This window comes from Hipposideros armiger, unplaced genomic scaffold (genome assembly GCF_001890085.2).
Source record: "Hipposideros armiger isolate ML-2016 unplaced genomic scaffold, ASM189008v1 scaffold_737, whole genome shotgun sequence".
Taxonomy (NCBI): Eukaryota; Metazoa; Chordata; class Mammalia; order Chiroptera; family Hipposideridae; genus Hipposideros; species Hipposideros armiger.
This window is the reverse complement of record NW_017732087.1, coordinates 670,547-693,773: the sequence shown is the minus strand read 5'-3', so window position 1 is coordinate 693,773 and position 23,227 is coordinate 670,547. Positions and strand designations below refer to the sequence as shown.

General features: G+C 40.1%; 1 protein-coding gene across 1 annotated transcript; it reads right to left on the bottom strand.

Annotated features, from left to right (window-relative positions):
- Nucleotides 1-1,773: 1,773 nt before the first annotated feature.
- On the bottom strand, nucleotides 1,774-21,782 carry LOC109373595 (uncharacterized). Its single transcript, XM_019627596.1, has 5 exons — nucleotides 21,725-21,782; nucleotides 21,388-21,499; nucleotides 9,762-9,812; nucleotides 5,034-5,169; nucleotides 1,774-2,200 (listed from the first exon to the last, which is right to left on the bottom strand). The coding sequence occupies exons 1-5, from the start codon at nucleotides 21,780-21,782 to the stop codon at nucleotides 1,901-1,903; spliced, it is 657 nt and encodes a 218-aa protein (XP_019483141.1). The 3' UTR covers nucleotides 1,774-1,900.
- Between the last annotated feature and the right edge of the window lie 1,445 nt (nucleotides 21,783-23,227).

The window sequence follows — 23,227 nt, the reverse complement described above, 5'->3', positions numbered from 1 at the left end:
CTCGCTCAAGGGTGCGAGCTCTGAGCAACAGCGGTTCGAGTCCCGGCCCGAGCTGAGCTGCCACAGGTGGCAGGATGGCTCAGCTAAAAAAAAAAAAAGAAAAAAAAATTCACATTGAGGTGCCATATGGACTAGCAGTAGCTCTCCCTACAAGGAGTCCACTAGATTCAATTCAGTCACTAAACTCTATTCCAGGCTGTCAACGCAAGTGTAGGTAGAATGTGCAGGAAGAAGGTGAAGGAGGGAAAGGTGAACCTCTGGGGTAGCAATCACCATTCCCAAACCGCTGATTCATAATCAGTCAGTCAGAATGTTTCCCCGATCTCAGTTCCATCTCCACTCCAACCCCAGGTAATCTTATTTTTCAAACCTTCCTGCATTCCTTCCACCAACACCTCCGGAGTGCCTAGCAGGTGGCAAGCATTAACGATGAGTAAGACCCACCCAAGTGGCAGAGAAGCTACACCAGTTTTTCCATCCTTGTGAAGCGAGCTGAGTATCTGAAATGTCTATGAATTTTGAGTCTTCTATGTAATCTAAAGACTTAATATTATCATCGTTATGCGAACCGCTTCTATTTAATCTGGGTTTCTGGTCTTAAGGAGCTCACAGGCCTCATCAGATCCAGCCTGGATTAGGGGCCCCTCTAATATACACTGTTGAACACTACTGACCTAGCAAAACATGTACGAATAGAGAATTCGACATAGAATTGCAGGAAAATTTTTGGGTCCCCTGAATCTTATTTATCTTGAACTCCCTACCAGTCCATGGAAGCTAGGCTAGCCTCCTCGTAGTGTCTTCTGGAAATCAAAGAATGAAAGGGCAAGCAAAGGAAAGAGCTTGTTCATAGAATGGTTCTACTGTCTCTCATAGCAATAAACATCTTGAGGAAAGCTTTACAAGGAAGGGCTGAATTCCCCAAGGCTGGGAAAACAGGGGCAAAATTCTTGAGCCTGAGCTCTCTTCTCATGTTTAAAGAGGACATTAGTAGTGGCATTAGAAAAGGAACCTGCTGGTTTAATTCCCAGAACATAGGAAAGAAAAAAAAAAAAGGGTGGAGATATGTTCAAGATAGAGACATGTCACTAGAAGATTATCTGAGACGAAGCTCTGTCCCCACAGATATACTGATGGCTTAGAGCTGGAAAGGAGGTAGAAAGAAGGAGAAATTCTTAGCTTCATGTGGGGGTGTGTGATAATCTTATGCCGGAAGCCTGAAAATACATTATTATGTCCTCTAGAAATATTGTTAGAAAGGGTGGCTAAATTCTATTATTGCTCTACATCAATAGAGCAAAAGGCTGACTTGAGAATTAAAAGAAATCTTGTGTAGTAATATTGTTTCTGCCAGAAAATTTAATTTACTGTAATTTAATTAAATTACTGACTTATGAGTTTTTTGGGTTTTTTTTAAAAGATTTTTTTTATTGGGGAATTGGGGGGATGGGAACAGCACTGGGGAATCGGGGAAGGGGAACAGACAAGATGCTGTCCTTTTGCTCTTCAGTCTAGTTGTGGAGGATGTCGCTTCACTGGCCCATGTTGGTATTATCACTGTGCTCTTCCTGGGTGAGGCAGTCACTCGCCAGCCACTGGAAGGCCGCTCACAGCAGCTCACGGCAGCTCACGAAAGCTCACGCCCACTGCTGGCCAGCCCCACTGCAGCCTATGCCGTTGCCAGCGACTCACGTCAGCCCAGCTCCAGGTCGAGCTGTTGTTCATCTTAGCTGTAGAGGGCAGTGTCACTGGCCCTCATATGTGGGATCTGAACCGGGCCCTGCTGCTCAGAGCTGGTGTCCCAAGCCAACTCCTAACCAACACGCCACTCGGCCGACCCTAAAATGAGCTTTTTGAATGACGCCTTAGTCAAGAGTTGAATACTACAGTGGAACATTTTTCAGCACATGTTGCCTTTCTTCTCTCCATGGGAGGAATATTCCTTACTAAAGTTGGCCTTGGTCATGAAACTTGCTTTGGCCAGTGAAATGTGGACAGAAGTAACAGGGTGGCTCTTCCAAGAGGCCTTCAGGGGCATCCACCATAGGCTTCTGCTTGCCTCCTGGGAGCATCTTCCTTCGACCATGAGCAAAACATGCTCCAGGGAGCCGCAGCCTCTCTGGTCTGGGCCCCAGAATAAGACGCACGGAGACAACCTGTACTTGACCCCAAAGGCTGGAGCAGAGCTGTCTGTGCCAATCTGCAGACCCATGGGCAAGAAAAAAATGTTTACTGTTGTATGCTAGTGAGATGTTTTTTTGGTTATTTGTTATGCATCAAAAGCAGACTAATACAAGCACCAAAAAAAAAAAAAAAAGCACCTCAGCCTCTGAAAGCAGTTAGACAGCAGGAAGTCTAAAACTTTTTTTTCAGCAAGAACATCACATGTGGAATAAGTACTCAGCTTTCCAAGTTTGCCATGATCAAGGGGGGACAAAACTCATAAAGATGTGTAGGTATTGGTTGTTAAAAGTAATTTTCCCCCTGAATTGTCTTATTACTGCACGTGACTTATATACATATGTAAGAGCATTTACAAATGTTGATGTATATATCCATACATACATGACTGAGGCATTCTGTAAAGTCAACCACTTTACTGATAAAAATGAAGAGTAACTCCTAAAGTGCCAAACTTTCAAATGTTGTTTCTGAAACAAAACAAACGTCTTAAAACACTCTTCGCTTTTCTTGTTTAGTAAATAATTTTCAATGGAAGCAACAGGTACCGTTAAGGTCTTAGCTGCCTATCTTGTACCAAATGGCCAGTCTTCTTCTGCTGTATAGTTCTGGCCTGTGTCCCTTCAGCATGAAACAGGGAGAACTTAAGAGGGTTCTGAGCTTTGAGATCTCGGGCTGTGCTTTCCTTGAATGCACATAGAAATTATGCTTGGTCCTTAGGTTTCCCCTAGTCCTGATGACAACTGGCTATTCGTCTCCTTTGCTTCTTCCTTCTCTCTTTGGTACGTTTCTTTGTTCCTTTTTCTTCTTTGCTTGTCTCCTGCTACTTCTCCAGTCTAACACTAGTGTGTCGTCTGACTTTGAAAGCCACCACTGCTAGTGGGGCACCCTGAATGAGGATGTGACGTTATCTGTTACCTTTACATTTTAAGCTCTTCTTGGTGATTCCTACTGATGTTGGAGCTAGGAGATATTTTGGGTTGTCTTTAGATGTGCTGGTAGCTGAAGGAGTAGGATACTTCATTACTGAAGTTCATCTGTGACTGTTTGACCAGAATTCTTTTCTGAGAGGAACATTTCATTCAAAATTCCTGCTGAAAGGAAAGCCTATGGTTGCCATGTTTTCTACCATGCGACCCTTACGCCTTCACAGCTCAGCTGACTGGACCAGGAATGCCACCTGGCCCTAGGTAGCAATCCATATCATGGCTTGGAAGAAAGGAGAGGTGTGTCAGCCAGATTCCTCCTTTTAGGAATCTGATGTAGAAAACACTGACAGGGTAAACGTTAGCAGTGGGGGTTAGAGCTGAAAGGATCCATGAGTTAGTAGAAGTTCTGATAGTGAAGGGACCAGCTAAAGTTAAGCGGAGCAGACAGTATAACTGAAAAGAAGTAATCAGGCAATGAAAAGGCATTCAGGGCAGAGAAGAGCAGGGTTGCTAAGGGCAGGAGATGCACAGGACAGAGACAGAGCATTTATACCCTGAATGGCTTTCCATTTCCAGACCACATGAAACATTCAATTAAACCCTCTTTTCTTAACGGTAATGCAAGTACATGTCTGTTACTTGGAACTAAAATTTTTTCCTAAATAACAAGTGAGCCAGCAAGTAAGCCTAGACATATAGTGTGCCTATGCCTACATAAATGTTCTCCCTTTTAATTAATTTATTTCAAAGGATGTAGGCCTTAGTGAGGGACTGTCTTAGCAATAAAGAGTGGGGAGGAAATATAGCTGTCCTTATCCATAACTCGGCAGTGGAGGGAACCTTTGCCTAAACATTAGAAAATGAACCACCATCAGGTGAAGCTGGAGTTAGGTCTGAACTTCACTGGGAAAATCCTGAAATTCACTGGTTCTGCAAACATGCCAGTCAATGGCTGTATCCACACAGAGCTGAAGCATAACATATCTACTAAGGGCTATAAACCATACTTGAAATCAGAATATACTGAGCACTGGTTGCTTCCAGTCTAGGAGCACTTTCTTGGCTAGATAGCAAAGGTTGTTCATTTTAGTAGGTAAAGGATACACTTATTACTCAATGGGTTCCAAACACCAAGAGTAGCCCAATAGGTCTGCTCTTCTACCTATATTGTTCTGGCCTCCAAGTATAGGAAATTATGTAAAAGGCCATGTATTACGAGTTTGAGTCTCAAACAGGACTGAAGTCCTTCTTTTTAGTGAGGTAGCTCATCTGTGCACGGCCCATTAAATACTTATTAGAAGCATATTTCTAGACCAGGAGTCGGCAAACTTTTGAGATGGAAGAGCGTCCAGGAGTCGGCAAACGGTGGCTCACGAGCCACATGCGGCTCTTTGGGTACATACCTGTGGCTCTGAAGTAAAACTGAAAATGAAAATAAAACTATCATAGTTTCATTTATACTATTACTTTAAATTTCCCTTATTTGTAAAAATATATTTATGGCTCTCGAATAATTTTTAAATTGTTGTGAGGGAAAGGACTGGCTCTTCCAGGGGTCGGCAAACTTTTGGGATGGAACGTACCCAAAGAGCCCCATGTGGCTCGCGAGCCGCAGTTTGCTGACCTCTGATCTAGATGAATGGAGAGGCTTCAAAGGCTGCATTCAAACAAATGTTCAAAGCTGGAGAACTGAAAGTGTGTGGATCAGACTCTTCCTCTTTTTACAGGAACTGAAGACATTCCAGAATCAAAAGCTGCCAGCTACTACAGGTGTGGAAGTGAGAGCTGCAGAGGGATTGTGGCCTATGCCTTGTGAGGTCATGGCACATGACACTGAACTGATGCTGTGCCCACCACCCAGTGTGGACAGGGCAAGTCTTTCATCAGCACAGTGCAGACCAACTCTGCATCGCCTGAACTTACCAGAAGTAGGTCTTTGCCTTGTTCATCAATATCTGTTACAAACTTCTCAATAGGCTGAGGAGATTTTGAATGAAAAGCCTGCCTTGGAAGGGCAACATCTCTAGGCCAGTCCTCTTCTCCTGGGAGTCCAATTACGCTACAAAAGAACGACATGTGACCATAAACATTAGTGGCTATGCAAAAGCTATTTTCCCATCAAGTTCTAGATGAAGGTAAGGTCTAAGAAGCAGGCATCGGGGACAGGGAGTCCCAGGAGCCCCTCACTTGTGTGGCTGGCTGGACTCTCATTTCTCTGTGCTACTGCAATATGATGACCAGGGAAAGAGGGTAACCCCACAGGAGAATTGTAAAGATCACTGGGAAGAGGTATGAGATTACTCTGGAAGCAGCTACTAAATATAAGAGATATGAAATGGAAAATATCATACCACCAATAAGTCCTTATATACGACAGAGCGAGACCTATATATTCAAAGGAGAACCACATGGGCATATACATTTTCCTTTACGCCCAAGGATGCTTTTTGTGTTCTGACCAAACACTTCCATATTGACATGCTTTTGTGATGTTCATCTAACATGATCTGTTACCATATAAATCTGGTTGCACTTTTGGTTAAAGAATAATTCCCCAAATAGTAATTACATCCATTGGCATCAGACCAAAAGAAAAAGTTAAAAGGCATATGAGTCCTATACTATGCAAACACTGTTTTATAATTTCATATCAAATTTAATTTATATAATTTATATTATGTAACTATTTTATGGTATTCCAAAGTGAGCAAACAATAAACATCATTTACATTTTCCCTGAAAACCATTCTGAGATCAGAAATATGGAGATGGTATCAAGTCATATGAAAACAGCCCAGGCTTTGGAAATAGGCAGACCTGGGTTCTTATTCTGCACCTGCCATATAACGGTAGGTAAGGACAAATTACTGAACTTCTATGAGACTCAGTGTCTTTTGTATGAAACAATGGTAGTAATTTATGGTTGTTATGATGATCAGTGATAATTTAAAGTGCATCGCACAGTGCCTGGCACACAGTACTTGCCAATATCAATACATTACCCATTATTATCATAGGAGAAAAATCATGTTATTAATCTAAAATGTGTAGTTAATGCATCACTACCACATTAAAAATATGTACTGCTTGAGTTCTACTCATGAGGAATTTAAGGTTCTTTAGAAATATTAATAGGTCAGTGGCTTTACACAACATAATAGGAATTATGTAGATGTTATTTATAGTTTATGTATAGATGGTAAGTAGGTTTGAACAAAGGAAACTGGGGATCCAAGAACTTATATCTCACATAGACTCTGATGAGCTCTGAACTAAAATTATAGTATTGCGAACTGAATATAAAACTACTCAAATACTGACCAAACTATTTAAACTCCAGTTAGAAATGCTGCTGGCCTGTATCAGGCTCTTGTTGGTCTGCACTTGCTGGGACTAAGGCCCAGGAAGGGTGTTCTCCTGAATAGATTTCCAGGTTTCAGGAAGAAGTGGTGGTAAATGTCACAGGATCTCTGCAGGGCTTGTTCTCCTTCCCTTACGTCAAGAGAGCCCAGGCCACAGACTCACCCGGGAAGAGCAGACACCTGTGTCATAACTGCACCTGTCACTGAGTATCTGTGGAAAGACACCTATCTCTGCAGGACATGCTGGGAGAACCATGCTATGGAAGCAGATAAAAACAGGCTCCTGGACATGTTTACTGGAACAAATGAATGGCAATGGCAACTTGAGCAATACTCAAACTTGTTCAATAGCAAGATCTAGAGTAAGAGGAAAAAGAAGAAAAAAACCCTCACTATTAATTATGAAAGGAAGTAAATGTGTATGTGTTTGGATAGACTGGGACAAGCAGATGAAGAATGCTTATTAAAGAACTTGAAAATTTTTCTTTCATTCATTTTTAGCTTTTTAGCCATTTTTATACCAATATTTTTGCATATAATCACCAGTTACCGAGAAATTGATTATAACAACACTTAGCAATAATTTAAAATCTTTTTATTTGCATCTTTCAATATATTTATATTGAGTTAAATCTGGCAGTATGGACAGCAAAAGCCATCCGAGAAACAGTGTCTCTGTATGTATATGTCTGTGTGGTGTACAATTATATATATATGTATATATTATATTAATATATAAAACTGCTTATATAAATAACTTCTAAAAGTGTCTTTAAATCTGTCACTTCCTCTGATCCCCATAACCACCTCCTGAGACATGTAGGTCAGGTATTATTGTTTCCATTTTACAGATGGGGAAACTGAGGATGAAGAATGATGTGAGCTGCCAAAGTCACACACGTAACGAGGTCAGCCACAGAGCCTGGAGTGAGTGAAACCAGTTCTCCTTATTCCAAATCCAATATTTTGTTTCTATTTAACTATGACTCCGCTCCTAAAAATGCTCTGAAATGCCATGGGCTAAAAGCATTCAGTTTCATTTTCAAAGTACTTGCTGTTCTTTGAAAGTATAAATCTTCCCAAACACAAACATTTTCTTCCCTGTAGGTTATGTGAATATAACCTGCCTTTAAAAAAAAATTCAGTTCAATATCGAGTATGAACTTTTATGGCCCACATATGAGTGTTGTGAAATTCTGATAGATCTATTAAAAAAACACTTACATCAAATTTCAGTATTTGGACAGCTGAATGTAAGCCTTAAAAGTTGACATTTGTACTGGAAAGAATGACAGCACAAAACCTAAAAATGGCAGTGATGGTGGGGACAGAAATCACTTTTCAAGTACTTTAGAAGTGACACTAGGGTGCAGCACTGTCCCTTTTCTCGACGCCAAAGCAATGCGTGCTTTCAGAGGAATTAGGACACAATGTCAATGAAACAATGTCAGAGCCAAAAAGGAAAATCTAACTGCACAAAACGTAAAGAACTTGATCGCTTCTTTCTGTTGGCAACCCAGGATGTCAGGCCTTTGCCAAAAGTGGAACCGGCTTCCCTGAGGAAGCAAGTCAAACACGCTAGTCAGAGGTTCCTCCTGGTCCATCTCACTGACTTTGTATACTCAGGGGGCACTAACAATGTTAACAAGATTGCAGATGCCAGCGCTGGAGGGGGCCCAAATGCCCAGGTGGCGTCAGTAAGGGAAGCAGGTGAAGGACTTCGATGCCTGGCAAGCCGCTTCCAGTCATGGTTGTCTTTCCTTTTGACTGAGGGTCACTGGTGTATGCCTGATTTGCACAGTTCCCTCTTCAGGATCACATACACACAAAATACATTCAACAGTGATGGGGAAGTACAGATGGGAGCTCATCGTTGCATGACAAAGAAGTTGACATCCAGAAGCAGAGGATGAAAGTTTTGTTCCAAATCCGTTCATCTTACAGAGTGGTCAGCAGTAGCAATAGAAGAAGCAGCAGTTGCCCTGGACCCAGGCAGCCCCTAGACAATAAAACTGGCAAATGTTTTTCAGGCCTTAAAGCCACTGGCTTCTGATCCAACAGTGACACTGGCACTGACAGAAGTCTATTGGAGCTGCTTCCAGTCATCAGACGAACAAAGTCAGATTCCAGTTTTATTTCAATTATTTTAAGCAGTCACGCTTCAGTAGCTAAGATTAAAAAACTATAATTATTTTCTTTAGGGGCGCTTCTCCCCAGTTTCACAGACTGCAAATATCATAGAAAAAAAATCACTTGGATTCCTATAAAATGTCACAGACCAATGATCAGGGCTATTTTTGGTTCTACAACTCCCACTTTCTTCCTACTCCACCCCAATTCTGAGGGGACTTGGCAAATGCACAGATCCCAAAAGGATGCCATACTGCATGCTTTGTGAGAAGAAAAGCCCCCTTTCTACATTCTAGAAACATGAAAGCATATATACACACTCACATGCACACATATAGACATGAATGAAACTCTGCAAATCATCAAGGAGCTGTGTAACAGACAACTGGAACTAAAAAACTTGAGCATGAGAAAGGATCTTAAAGAGAATTTAGGCCCAAAGTTTCATTCTCAGGTGAAGAAGTTAAGGAACAAAATGGTGAAACAATTAATGATGAATTATAATAACTGCTAACACTTTTAAAGCATGTACTACGCACCAGGCACTGTGTAAGCCCTTTATAGGGTATGTTAAACAACTTTCTCAAGATTGTATAGTTATTTAGCCATGGATGTAGGATTAGAACCTAGATTTCTCATTTCCTGTTTCAGGAGCTCCGAAGAGAAATGGATTGTGTAGCATACCATCCTTTTGTCCAGGAAAACCAAAGAAAAAAAATGCAAAACCAACCTGGATGATTAACGGATACTCAATGGGGACAGGGAGCCCAGTATCAAGGATGTATTACCAGGCCACCAAGCACCCCACCTCTGATGGTGGATACATCTGCAATGACCCGAAGCAGACAATACATCTGAACTAAAGAACTGGAGCTCAGCCAAGCAAAGAAAGAGGAGCAGCTCAAAGATCCACATGAGCAACACACACAAGTTTCCAGAGCAGAGCGGTTAGGCCACACGTCATGATGGGCTCTGCATAAAACAGCACAGCCACCATGTCCCCACTCACCACACAAACAGAACATTGTCTGCAGCAGCAGCTTGGGGTAGAAAAGATAAGAAAGAAAAGAGATAAACATATTATATAAACGTCAGAGAAAAGTCACTGTAAATGTTTTAATGCTACAGACACTGATGTAAAAGTACAGCTATTACTTACTCCAAGATTTTTCCTAGTTGATCGACATCTGAACTTCCACGAAAAAGAGGCCTAAAAGAATAAAGATACATGTGAAACAAGGAATTTTGCCAGGTTACATTTCAATCATATTTGTCATTATCTGGGTTTAACAGGAAGCAAAATATTATTTAAGGGGGGAAGGGGAAGAAGTAACACATTGAGACATCTTTCTTCTAGTAAATGAATGTTTTACTTGCATGTTACGGTAAGGAGCTCTCATGAGTAACTGGTGGTACCTGGTGTTTGTGCTTTATAATTGTGGGTACCCTAGTCCCAGTCATTGTAACGATAGTGCTACTGCCATCACATACAGGCCTTGGCTTCAAGGTTCTACTTCACTTTATGATAGGATAGAACACATCACTGTCCTAGTCTCAAACCAGGGCTATGTGGTATCTTTTGAAACCGTTCTTGGTCAGATCCTTCTCAGAGCACTCCTTCCTTCCTCACCATTTGGTCATCCTAGTACTTCCTCATGAGTCTCTCTCCTTCCACTTGTCCTGAAGACTGCAGTGAGCCACCTCTGGGTTTAGTTTTCGGATTATACCACTTCCCTTTCTCCCAATATGACGATAGGTTAAGCATTACAAGTTCCAAATCCTAACTTCAGAGGCAATTGTGGACACACAGCCCTCATTGCCTTCACTGAGCATTTATCTGGCAATTAAATGAGCTCACTTGGTGACATTTCTGGCATTTTCTCAAGTAGATCAATACCCCTTGAGAGCAGGGACTTCTACAAGTGTGCCCCTACCTTTTGACCGGGTGGTGTACCTGAACAGGTGCTCAGTTAATAAGTACTTTATTTGATTTTATATACACCTATGGTACACACGTAAATGTTCCCTAACTCCCTGCTCAATGAATGACATAAACAGGTATTTTTCAATAATAATGTTTTAAAAAATATTTGTAGCTTATTAACAGAGAACATATATTTTTTTAATTAAAGTTTACTGGGGTAACAATTGTTAGTAAAGTTACATAGGTATCAGGTGTATAATTCTGTAATACATCACCTATATATCATATTGTGTATTTACCACCCAGTCAGTTCTCCTTCCATCACCATATATTTGATCCCTTTTACCCTCATCTACCACCCCTCACCCCCCTTACCCTCTGGTAACCACTAAACTATTGTCTGTGTCTGTGAGTTTTTGTTTCTTCATTTGTTTGTTTTGTTCCTTTGTTGTTTTCAGTTTTATATTCCATATATCAGTGAAATCATATGGTTCTCGGCCTTTTCTGTCTGACATTATTTCGCTAAGCATAATAATCAGAGATCGTATTTTTAAAATATATATCAATTTATAAATCTTTAAACCTGACCTCAGATATTTTTCTATGCATAGTAAATGAACTCATTATATAGGTCATAGATAAAGAATCCTACAAAGTCATAGCATTTCAATGGTTAGAAGATACCTTTAAAATTCTACAACCATAATTTCTATTCAAGTTATTATTCTGAAAATGGTTACTTTCAAATGCAGTGGAAAATAATTTATCTGTGGCAATGTTATGGGTTGAATTGTGTCCCCTCCCAAATTCATTATGTTGAAGCCCAACCTCTAGTATCTCAGAGTGTGACTGTATTTAAAGATAGGGCCATTACAGAGTTAAAATGAGGCTTTTAGGGTGTACCCCACTCCAATCTGACTGGTGTCCTTACGAGAAAAGGACATTTGGACACACAAAAAGACACTAGGAGCATGCGTGCCCACAGAGGAATGACCATGTGAGGACAATGCAGGAAGACAAGCCAAGGAAAGAGGCCTCAGAAGAAATAAAACCTGCTGACACTTTGATCTTGAACTTCCAGCTTCCAAAATTGTGAGAAAATAAACGTCCGTGGTTTAAGCCACCCCCCTCTGTTATTTTGTTATGGCAACCCTAACAAACGAACATAAGCAACTTGCACATCACTCATGCAGCCAAATGCATGAAGGATTATGGAGTTCGGTTCCAAAAGTCATCTAGATAGGTCTTAACAGATAGCAAGGTGAGAAGTGAAAGTTTTAGAAAAGCCACCCAATGGAATCTTAACAGCTATTATAGAGCGGTAAAGGTATCTGGCATAGGCCACATGTTCCCCAAACAGTATCTCACTTAATTCTCACAAAAGCTCCAGGAGCACGGGAGTACTATCATCACCCCTATTTTCAGATTAGGAGACTGAGAGGATGTTTCATGACTTACCCAAGGATACACAACAAAGTGCAGCCTCAGAATTCAAACCAGGTCTGCCATGCCTCAAAGCCTGAATGCTTCATGACTGTGTCATCATACTTTTATTTCAGTTACTAATGTAACCTGCATGATTCCGTACTCAGTCGCTTTGCATGTGGCTTGAAATTCTCCCTCTTCTTTAACAAGGGACGAAGAAATTCACCAGATTCACCCAGGCTCTCTCTTCTCTCCATAAACCTACTGACTGATAGCCCTTCTAGGTTTCTAAATGCTTCTCCCAGTCCAATCTTTTACCGCTGTTCTGCTTACATCTTAATCGACGCACCATTTTTCATTCTTTCCAAAGCCTAGGACTTGGGTTGCATAGAAACAGCAATAGTCTTTCTTTTCACACTCATCTGTTTCCTTAATATTAAAGTATGAAATCACGCAACTAAGTATAACCGGCATTATGAGGGAGCAAACGCAGATGACCCCTCCTTGTTAAGTATATGTCTCAAACGGCTAGAGTGAGGTATATGATGACCTGGCGAAGTAGCTAGGTAAATATGCCAAGCCCCCCACCCTTCACGAAGACTGGTATCCCCGGACACATGGGTGAGATTACCTTTGAGGATCATGGAGCAGATTAAAATAAATACGTTGGCCATGGCTAACCATGGGAAGCAAACCAAGCGGATTAACTTGAATGGATGCCGTTCCCAGGCAAAGGGGTAAGACCATCTTTTTCCTGGGTGGCCACTGAAACCCAAGCTGGCAGCTCAGCGGCAGCAGTGGCTCATGCCTTAATTGTTTTGGGTTTTAGTTCCCTTTTTGTTTTTGTCCCTTGGCAATATTCTAACTTTTTTGGGGGTGGGGGGCTCCATTATGCATTTAGGCAAATGCTTGCTCTATTTTATCTCCCATTTGCTAGGTGTTTTAGCAGAGGACTTTCAAGTCATGTCATCCGCCATGCTGCCAGAGCTAGAAGTTTTATCTTTACGTATTGGCTGGCCGTGGCCCACACAATGACATGGGCTTGCCATCCTCGAGTTAGAACTGGCCCATCAGTTTGGCCTCCTTTCATAAAAAGTGTGGCAAACGAAGGTCTGAATCATGACCACTCTTGCGTGAACACTCTGCAAAACGTGCTATGGGGTATACTAAAAACTAGAAGGCAGCGATTTGGTGTATAGCTCAGAATGATTTTTGCCACCTTAGGAAAACCTGGTGCGTGACTGAGGTCTATCAACTTGGCTTTGCAGCAGATGTGGGTTGGCCTGAATTATACAAAACCACTGAACTCAGACAGCAAGCAATTAACTCCTAAAAAATGGATTTTTTGATGCAAATACATAGTCACAAGACACTGGAAATAGGGCACGTGAAGGAGGGAACAGGTCAAATTGGAACCAGTACTCTCAGCTGACCAAGAGGTTGGACACGGATGTGATCAAACTCTTACAACCATCTATTGACTTTGTGGCTGAAAATCCTGAATATTTTGTATGAGTTGGTTTTATGATAGAGGAACAGGAGCATGGAGGGATATAACAGATGCAGAGGAAGGGTGAAATCTTTCATCAGGATGAACTCTTGGGTGTGTGCTGTTGGAGTACAAAGATGTAAGAATAAGACTGCTCCAGGGACACTGTATGATAAATCTGTTTTGAAATAATGCTCTATAGGAAAAACTCTTGGCTATCAAGTCTCTGACCTGTATGTACCATGAACTGTAGAAACACACAGGACTGCATTTTCATGGAGGTTATTTTGAATATTTCTTCCTTTCTTACAGTGAATTAAATGTCCTTTAAATCATAGCATTTATGGCATATTTTAGGTGAACACATATGAACATCATTTTTTTTTATTATTAGTTTTAGGTGTACAAAACAATGCAATAGTTATGCCTTTCACCCCTCACAAAGTGACAACCCAAAAATATGGAATGTTTCATGAATTTGCATGTTATCCTTGCACAGGGGCCATGCTAATCTTCTCTGTATCGTTCCAATTTTAGTATATGTGCTGTCGAAGTGAGCACTGAACATCATTTTTTATTATATTCTTTGGTTTGGTGGTGAGGGACCATTTAAATCTGCTGCCTTGAATAATTTTATAATTGTAGGAATGATTCAGCTAAAACACACACATGCATGAGTCGTACTTGGCTGGTTCTTTATTAACCATGACATAGAGCTGAGCTGGAAGGAAGTAGAGGGTTGAAGGAGCAAAACAGGGGAGAATAAAAGACACAGCAAGACTGAAAGACTTAGTCGGAGACAGAGCTGGCCAGATAGAGACAACCTGAGGTTCAGGTTGAACTTTGAACTCTGTCTTCCCACTGCCTAAAAATGGAGCCCCCTGGAAATCTTTATAGAGGCCCTGCAGGAAGACTAAAGATGGTAGAAGAATGTTCTATTACATACCATGAGACAGAGGCTCATAAAAGATAAAAAGCCGTGCATTTTTTTCGAGTCGCTGCAGGGAGGGTATCCTCTAAGCTATTCCATCTTGTCTATTTTTAGACATAACCCCCTCCAGGTGACATACTTACTAATTCTTTTAAACTAAGTATTTAAAAATAAAATTAGCAATAGAGATAGTATATTGAGGGTAGTAAGCCTGAAGCCTATTTTTATAGTTATAAAAATATTTCTTCCTTATATACACATTTGGTTTTTTTTTTTGGGGGGGTGGGGGTTTAAATAATAAAATGGAAAGATTACACCTACCAAGACCATTCCCAAACAAAGACTTTGCAATTGCTCTGACTGGATTAACACACTAAAAAATCCTGTTGTACAGGACATTACTAAAAGTCAGTAAACTTTTATGCATTTTACTGTATCAAAAATTACAATTACTTACTTTAGATGACTTTACAGTGGTTTAACCACAGTGCTCGGATAATGGTGCACAAACATTATTTGCTAAAGACTTTTAGTTGAACCTAAATTTCATGAATCCCCTTTCTAACTTGATATCTACATTTCTCTTTTCACCTTGCTTATGATCCTCCTTTTTCTTCAGAAGGTTTTCTCCCGACTCACTGCTTGGGACTTACTACATTCTCTTGCACAAACCTTCCTTCTGTCTTTCATGGCCCTAAGCCTCTTTCTATTTTCAATTCCCACATAAACTACAGAGGAACTTCCTGGAAGGTCTTTGCCATGCTACCCTTTGAAAGCCATTTATTTGACAAGATAAACAATGTTTGGGGGGAAAATATCTGAAATCGAACATGAGTTTTTATGAAAGAGAATTTTAGGTTGTTTCCAAGTATTTTCTTCAAATATATTTCTTCACCATTATTATACTTGATAATAGTTAATGTTGGTAAGATAAACTCTTTGTGAAAGAAATACATGTTTCATTTATACCTATAAGCATCTCTTTTCTAAATGAAAGGAGATGACTGCAAAGTATAATGGTAAAATTGCATTCATTTCAAACCATAGCAAAGTTGGTTCTGTTCTCATATCACCTTAGGCGTAGTCGTGCCAAAACAAGTATGGTTCTTGGGGAATTTTTAGTAAGGATTTTCCCCAAGGCTTTTTTGAATTTGTGAGAGTTTAAGCCTTAATGTTTTCCCTGCCTTTAACATGTTGATTTTTCAGGATATTTCTTGACAGAGGAAAGGGCCTAGATTTTGGTGATGGACTGTCCAGGGTGTGAACCCCTACCAGCCATTTCTCCCTAAATAACATTAAGTCATGTGTAGTCTCTTTGAACCTTATTTGCTTCATCTGTAAAATGTGCAGTTTATAGGAGACCTACAATAAGTGGCAACTAAATACACACACACTTTTTCACACTCACACATGGTTATCGTTCTTGTTCCTGGCCAGTGTTACACACAGATGATAACATAAAGTAGTTCGCTTAGTGAACAAGAAAGGAAGGGGACATTTGTCCCCATGTGGTGGGTGCCCAAGTCATAGTTAAGCCTAACAGTCCTTCCTCTGAGGTCACTATACATTCTCTCCACCTGTTACAACTCTTCCACCTTTATCGTCAAAAAAAGAATAAATGTCAAGTTTTCCAATAAGGATTAGTTAATTTTGAATTGGCAATATCATTTCTTCTTCTGTACGCAGTTTTTGCTAAAAACTCACCCATCGAGTCTTTAATTAGTGAAGTGAATTTTCTTGGGTCAAATTACAAATGGAACCAAGTTTAAGATTCTATGTCTTTTTTAAGATTCATAGAACCAAGTTTAAGATTCTATGTCTAGTTTAACTAAAAGAGCATATAAATATCATTCATCATCTCAGTGAACAGCGGAAAACAACATTTAGAAGTGTTGTTTAGAAGTTTCTAGCAGATGAGAAGTGTATGCTGATATGTCTGTTATAGAAAGGAAATGATTCATGCATAATGGAAGATGAAAGATTTCGTTTGGTTACAATACTTTCATTGTACTAAAAAGAAGAGGAAGTCATGGATCACCCTATAGAACACCTCTGTAACCTGCATTTGACCTGCAGCTATGCATTAGCTGTTATCTTTCTTGATTAGAAGAGGAATTTTCCACATTCATAAAATGACCTTTTGAAAAATATTACCCAGGAAATGTCTACTATTTTCTACTTGCTCCCATGCTCAGTCCTAGAGCTGTTATCTGTTAAGTTAAAAATGTTAACTTATCACCTTGCAATTACCACCTATTCAAACAAGATTAAGCAGAAAACCAATGAACCCATTTACTTCATAAACATTAATTGAGTGATCACTCACTAAGCACATACAGCTGCCTTAGGTGCTGAGCAATAACCAAAAATATATATTAAATAATATATAGTCTAAGTATATAATATACATATATTTAAATTATACATTTTAATACAAGTGTATTAAAATATAAGTTTATAAATATCTACAAACAAATATACATGGATACATACTACATACTAATAATCCTTGCCCACATGGGAGACAAGATATACAAACACAGAATCATGAAATAGAGACGTTTATAGGTAAAACTTCTCCCTTCTGCTGGAGGGAGGCAGAAGCCCAGGACTATCATTTAACTTTTACTGGAATGTTGGGAGGTGGTCAGATTAATTGTTTCTTTTCTTTTTCTTTTTAATAGATGAGAAGTTAAGTAACTTATCCAAAGAAACAGCTCAGTAAGTGGCTAAGCTGGTCTGACTCCAATGAGCAGCAAACAGGGACAACGTTTTGGAAAGATTAACATGGCAGACGTTTACTGAGTCAATCAGAGGAGATGGAGACGGACGGAGCCAGGGAGGCCAATAAGGAGGTCAGTGGACTAGTGACAGGACAAGAAACCAAACTATGTGGACAAGAAAATGGGCAAGGACGCAAAGGCATTTAACGGAAGATGATCAGAACTGGGTGAAAGACTGAACATAACTTGGAAGCAGAAGCATGATTTTAAGTTTGTGTTATTAGTAAAGCCAGGCTGAATGAGAAAGGTGGGGAGAGGGTGGCAGGGGTGAAGGAGACTAGAGATAATTAACTTAGTTTTAAATGTGTTCCTTTATAATAAAAAATAATGTATAAAACAATACTTTGAAATTTGAGAATGGAAAATATGCAAAAAAGGGTAGCTAAGCATACCCAAGAGTATTGAAAACATATGTCCACACAAACACTTGTACATGAATGTACCTAGCAGCATTATTCATACAGACAAAAAGTGGAAACTACCCAAATGCCCACCGGCTGATGAAGGGACAAACAGTGTGTAGGACGGCTATACAATGTGGTGTCTGTCACTCAGTCATGAAAAGGAAGGGAGCACTGCTACCACACGGATGGTCCCTGAAAACATTATGCTAAGTAAAAGAAGCCATTCACAAAAGAGCCCATCTTTATTGTTTGATAGAGAAAGCAAATCTATAGAGTCACAAAGTAGATTAGTGGTTGCCTAAGATGGTGGCGGGGGGCAGCCTGAGGTGAAATGAGGAGTAACCGATAATGGGCATACGGTTTCTTTTTGGGTTCACGAAAATGTTCTAAAATTGATTGTGGTGATGGTTGCATTGGGAAATATTGGGTTGCATTGGGAAATGACTGTACATTGAGTTGTACAATTTCCATTGGTGAACTGTATGGTATGTGAATTATATGGTAATAAAGCTGTTTTTAAAAAGTACAATAGTTAAGAAACTATATTTCCAAGCAAACATTACAGATTCAGAAGGACAATAAAAAACTGCTAAGGAAACTGCTTTAGGCCTAAATATAGGGAAGGCTTCCATACATAATATTAAAGTACAGCGATAAACATTTATTTCACCATATATTCAACCAAGTACCCATTTGAAGACATGTGCTCTGAAAGTTCTGAATAAATTACGAATATGATTTGAATTTCCCCCAAGCACCTGATTTATCAGATTAGGAAGAAATAATAAGCCCCCAAAAATGTCTATGTATAAGAAAAGGCATTCTTACAAAACTATCTTGTGCTTTCCTCTGGATGGCGAGATTATGGGTGATCTGTTTGCTTTCTGCATTTTACTACTATTCTGTACTCAGCATGTAAGAGCACTAGTTTCTTTTAAAGTCAGAAGAAAAATATCCCAACACTGCTACTTGCCATCTGTTGCATGTATGCAATTTGTACACCTCATCCACTCCTATGCTGTCCCACTTCTATTACTCGTTTACTTGTCAGTCTCTACAGACAGACTGGAAACTCTGTGAGGACAGAGCCAGCCGGCCAACCCCTACTTGCTTCTGTATCCAGGGCAATAATTTACTACACTCTGTCCGTAACTGGCACTCATTTAATACATAAGAATGGTTACTGTTCCTTCTACCAAGCGAGTTTCTCTCTCTTCTTTCCATCAACTTCAGTCCCTCCCATCTCAAAATTCCCTTCCTTGGTTCATCTCTGGGTTAACTCAAGTGCGAGCATGTGTATTTGCACAGATATGTATATAGGAATAGACGTATACACATTGGGAGCCAAAGTCGGATTTGATTTATATTGTTAGATCCATTTATGCTTTAACTGGTCTGTGGTACTAGACAGTATCTGCCTGCAAATAATGGGTATATAAAAACCAGGGGTGGCTGAGAGCTGGCTGACAGTCCTCTAAGTCTAAAATCTTGCCAAAACCATCAGAGAATCAGCAAGAGGCATGCAGGATAGGAACTTTGCCCTTAGGTGCTGACTTCACCCAGGTATGCAGGACAGGGATGGGCTCTTTGGAAGACAAAGAAAGGCAAGTGTTGAGAAAAAAGTGTAGCAAAGGCAAAACAGAGAGTGAAGGATTAAAGAGGGTGTGGAGGGGAAAGAGGCACTTGAAGGCAACCAGTCCAGAAAGGAAGTGCTGGTGGGAAAAGGCATGGGAGAAAAAATGAAAAGCCCAAGTAATATTAATACAAGGGAAGGCCTGGAGCAAAAAGAAGAACCTGAGAAGAAGTTCTATCACTGAGACACAGAACAGCAGAAAAAAACCTGTACCCAGGGGAAAAAAAGGTGCCATTCGCAGGAAAGACCAGAGGAACACAAGTTACAGTGTGCTGCCATGTCTGTCCATAGCAGGGGGTGCTGGGTCTAGTAATTTCCTTAAAAAAATAACAGCTGAATTAATTTTTCCTTGTTACCAGATGTGAATAATTTATTTCTCTACAGAGGGCTCATATTTATTGGACTATGAGTAACTTCCTTGAGAGACAGAGAGAGAGAGAGAGATGAAGAGAGAAAAAGGAAAAATCTTCCATTTTTCAATTCAAAATTGAGAATTAAAATTAAACCAGAACTCACCAAACCACTTTAGATGTCTGAAACATTACAAAACTTACAAATTAATATAGTAATGGACTTAGTCAATTTTATGGATGACTAAAGAAGCCTAAGTGGTCATTAAGATGAAAAAAACCCCAAAAAACCATTTCTTATCACTTCAACAATTATTGAGTTGCTACTGTTTGCCAGAAATGATTATTTCTCTTCAATACTTAAAGAATTGCCGTTCTGTTCTTTCACTGCCATCTCTTCCTGTCTTAGTCAGCCTGAGCTGCCATACAACACCATAGACCGGGTGGCTTAAACAACAGAGATCTATTGCCCACACTTCTGGAGGTGGGAAGTCCTACATAAAGGTGTCTGGTGAGGACTCTCTTTCTGGCTTGCAGATGGCCACCTGCTTGCTGTGCACCCACATGGTGGAGAGCAAACTCTCTGATGTCTCTTCTTACAAGGGCCTTACTCCCATCTCATGGGACCTACCCTCATGACTTTATCTAACCCCAACTATCTCCAAGAGGCCTGCCTCCAAATATTATCAAACTAGGGGTTAGGGCTTCAACATCTGAATTTTGGGGAGGCACACAAACATTCAGTCCATAACACTTTCTTCTTCATGTCACTAAATACAGTACTTTTCATACCTTTAAAATCAGAAAGCTGGGCTAGCACATTCTTGCCTCATGGGAGCAACAATCACGATTTGTCTCATTCTGCGTCTGGGATCCAAGTATTCATTTTATACACTTTCTGAAAAGTTTTCTTGCCAAATTACATGATCATTACTCCCCCAGTGCCTCCCTTATTTCTTTTTCTCTCCAACTGTACTTACTGCTCAGGTGAGCTCTTAAGAAAGAAACAGTATGTATTGAGCATTTTCTAAAACTGGGGGTCCTAAGTACATTATTGCATTTTCATTCTCATTCTAACCCTCAAGTCAGAGGTCTAGCAAATACCAAGTAACTTTGCATTTGAAAGAAAGTTTTAGAACCAGGAAAGGAAATCTGAGTCAAACCTAAGAAGCAATAACTTGCAAGGGTGAAGCATTTCTACTAGCATTACTAATTATGAGGAAACTGGAGGCAAGTCCAGGGTCTGTGACCCTCCCATGGAATTACCTGTCTCACCTCGGGCAATAAGCTTTTCTAATAGTCAGACATCTCAGGCTCCATGCCCGGGGGAATGCCGTCTTTAGCCTCTTCCTGTAACCAAAGAGCTTGGCTGACTGTCCTTTTCCCTTATGGAAATTCTAGCTGTAACACCCACTGTGTTTTAAGTTGAGGTTGGCATTGAAAAGCTTTAATGACAACAGGCTGGAAGATCATGTGGGGCAAGGGTGATGGTGGTGTGTGAAGACACAGAATAGATTTATCAGAGATTACCAGGGATACCTGGCAAAATCAGTACCGTAGACTAATTAGTCAGGATTTCATGATTAAGTGGACTCAGGGCTTATCAATTACCTCCACTCTACAGAAGAACTGTGAACTAGAGACATCACTCAACCAAAATGGAGCCTCACTGTATCCCATAATAAAATCACTCTGTCTCACAGCTCCTAGCCTTTCTTCATACTGTGCCTTCCTGGGAGAGAACGAAAAGCTGTAACCGGGAGCTGGTCCATGAGTGAGACCCTTGGAACTCATGTTCCTCAGTACCTGGCCTTTGGGTAGGGCTCCCAGGAACAGGGGGACCTACCAGCTCGGTCTGCCCAGCATGGTTCCAGTTTTAGCACTGAAAATCCTGTCCTGGAAAGCCTCTCTGTCCTGGGCAGGCAAACCAGAATGTCTGGTCACCCTATCCAGGAGACCTAGAACAAGAGGTTATAGAAAAGGAAATAAAAAAAGAAGAGTAATCTTTAAAAAAAATTATCTTTGATATTTCAGAGGGCTGTTTTGAAAAATCAGATGAGCATCTCTCAAAACAGTAAGAACAAAGGTGGTTCACAGAGAAAGGTTTCATTCTCCTTTTTCCCTAACAGCTCACTGCTACCATGGAATAAGGGATCAGACCATTGGTAGCTCCCTCCCCATACCATAATTCAAGATGTTATTGTTCCCTTTTAGCAAACGACCTTGTAAAACTATATGCATCTTGCCCAGGCAAAGAGCATCGCTTATGACTAATCTACATGATTAAAGTAACAGTCCGAGGGAAGTGCACGATCTAAAGAGGTGGCCACCAGTAGAGATTGGGGGGGAACTGCCTACATATCTAGAATGAAAAGGAGAATTCACCTTGTCCAATCTCATTGATTGGTAGTAAGTAAAAGACTGTGAGCTGGGTTGAGAATGATTCTGAAGTGCTATCTGGTGTAGTGGAAGAGAATGCTGAGATTAATCAGCAACATATACCACATAACAGAAATTAGCCACGTGAATCAAGGTGACCCGAGTGAGTCCAGTTTTCTCTCTCTGATAGACTGACATTAAACCAATACACAAGGAATAAAAGTTAGAAAACATAAAAGCAAGCCTATCTAATGGCAACATACTCCAAGATCCAAGAGCAAATGTTACACATATTATGATAATAAAATGTGGCTTTCAAAGCCACTTCTTATTTTTAATCTAGGAATCCAGGAAATGTGTCTTGACACATTTTTTGTCAAAGGGAGTGTTTATGGACTCTATCGTGGGTGCGTCTTTGAGCATATACTTACGCTCACCTCTATGCTCATATGCAAGCTTCCTCTTACAAACAGTCCAATACTGACTCCTGCCATCAGTCAGCAAAACAATCACTAGACATTTTCTGAAATAGTCTGTTAGTCGAAGTGGCTTATTACTTTCTTTTTTTTTTTTAAAGTAACTCTGCTCATAAAGGAACCAAAGTATCACTCACAGAGTATTATTACAAATGATCCAAAAATATCCTCAAAATGGATTCAATCATTGGTTAAAAATACTCCAAACAGTGGAAGGCTGATTGTCTCATTTTTTCCTTAAAAAAAATCTGCTTAGCATACAAATATGGGCTGGCCCTTGAATGTCGGTGATGTTATCTCCATATGACTCTGTATTGAGAAATTAGTGCAGTAATCAATCAACCAAAGTTAACATTTGTTTTCTCAGGATAAAACCTTACTGACCTGAAAGCCAGCTTAAGTTTTTATAAGGCTTATTTATTGCATTTATATTTTTAACGGTGGGTGGGTACTTTAAGAATATTTTGCTGATTATGTATATATATATATATATATGCATGCATGTAGACATTTGGAAAATGGAGAAAAGTAAATAGAAGAAAAGGAATCACACACTATCACTTCAATTCTTTTCTCTCTTTCATATACAAATGGATAAGATGGTATCTCTACATAACTCGTCTCTTTCAAACAAACTAAGGGTGGCACCATACCCCAGAGCAGGGTCTGAATCCTGGCTGGATAGTCCTTAGTTGAACAAGAACAAAGAAACAGAAAGTGGTTAGCAGTCATAACAAAGCTGTGACTGAATATGACTCAAGCCTCTATAAAGAATCGAGGACACATTTTAAAAAAATTATTTGCACACACATTTCCACCTACCCTCTTAAG

What these genes read in the sequence shown, in the direction of transcription:
- LOC109373595 (XM_019627596.1), bottom strand. Translation starts at nt 21,782, where the DNA reads ATGCATATAGTTTTACAAGGTCGTTTGCTAAAAGGGAACAATAACATC. An exon ending in ATGCTGGGCAGACCGAGCTG is followed by an intron (nt 9,813 to 21,387) that starts GTAGGTCCCCCT and finishes TTATTCTTTTAG; the next exon opens with GCCTCTTTTTCGTGGAAGTT. An exon ending in CAACTAGGAAAAATCTTGGA is followed by an intron (nt 5,170 to 9,761) that starts GTAAGTAATAGC and finishes GTTCTTTTGTAG; the next exon opens with CGTAATTGGACTCCCAGGAG.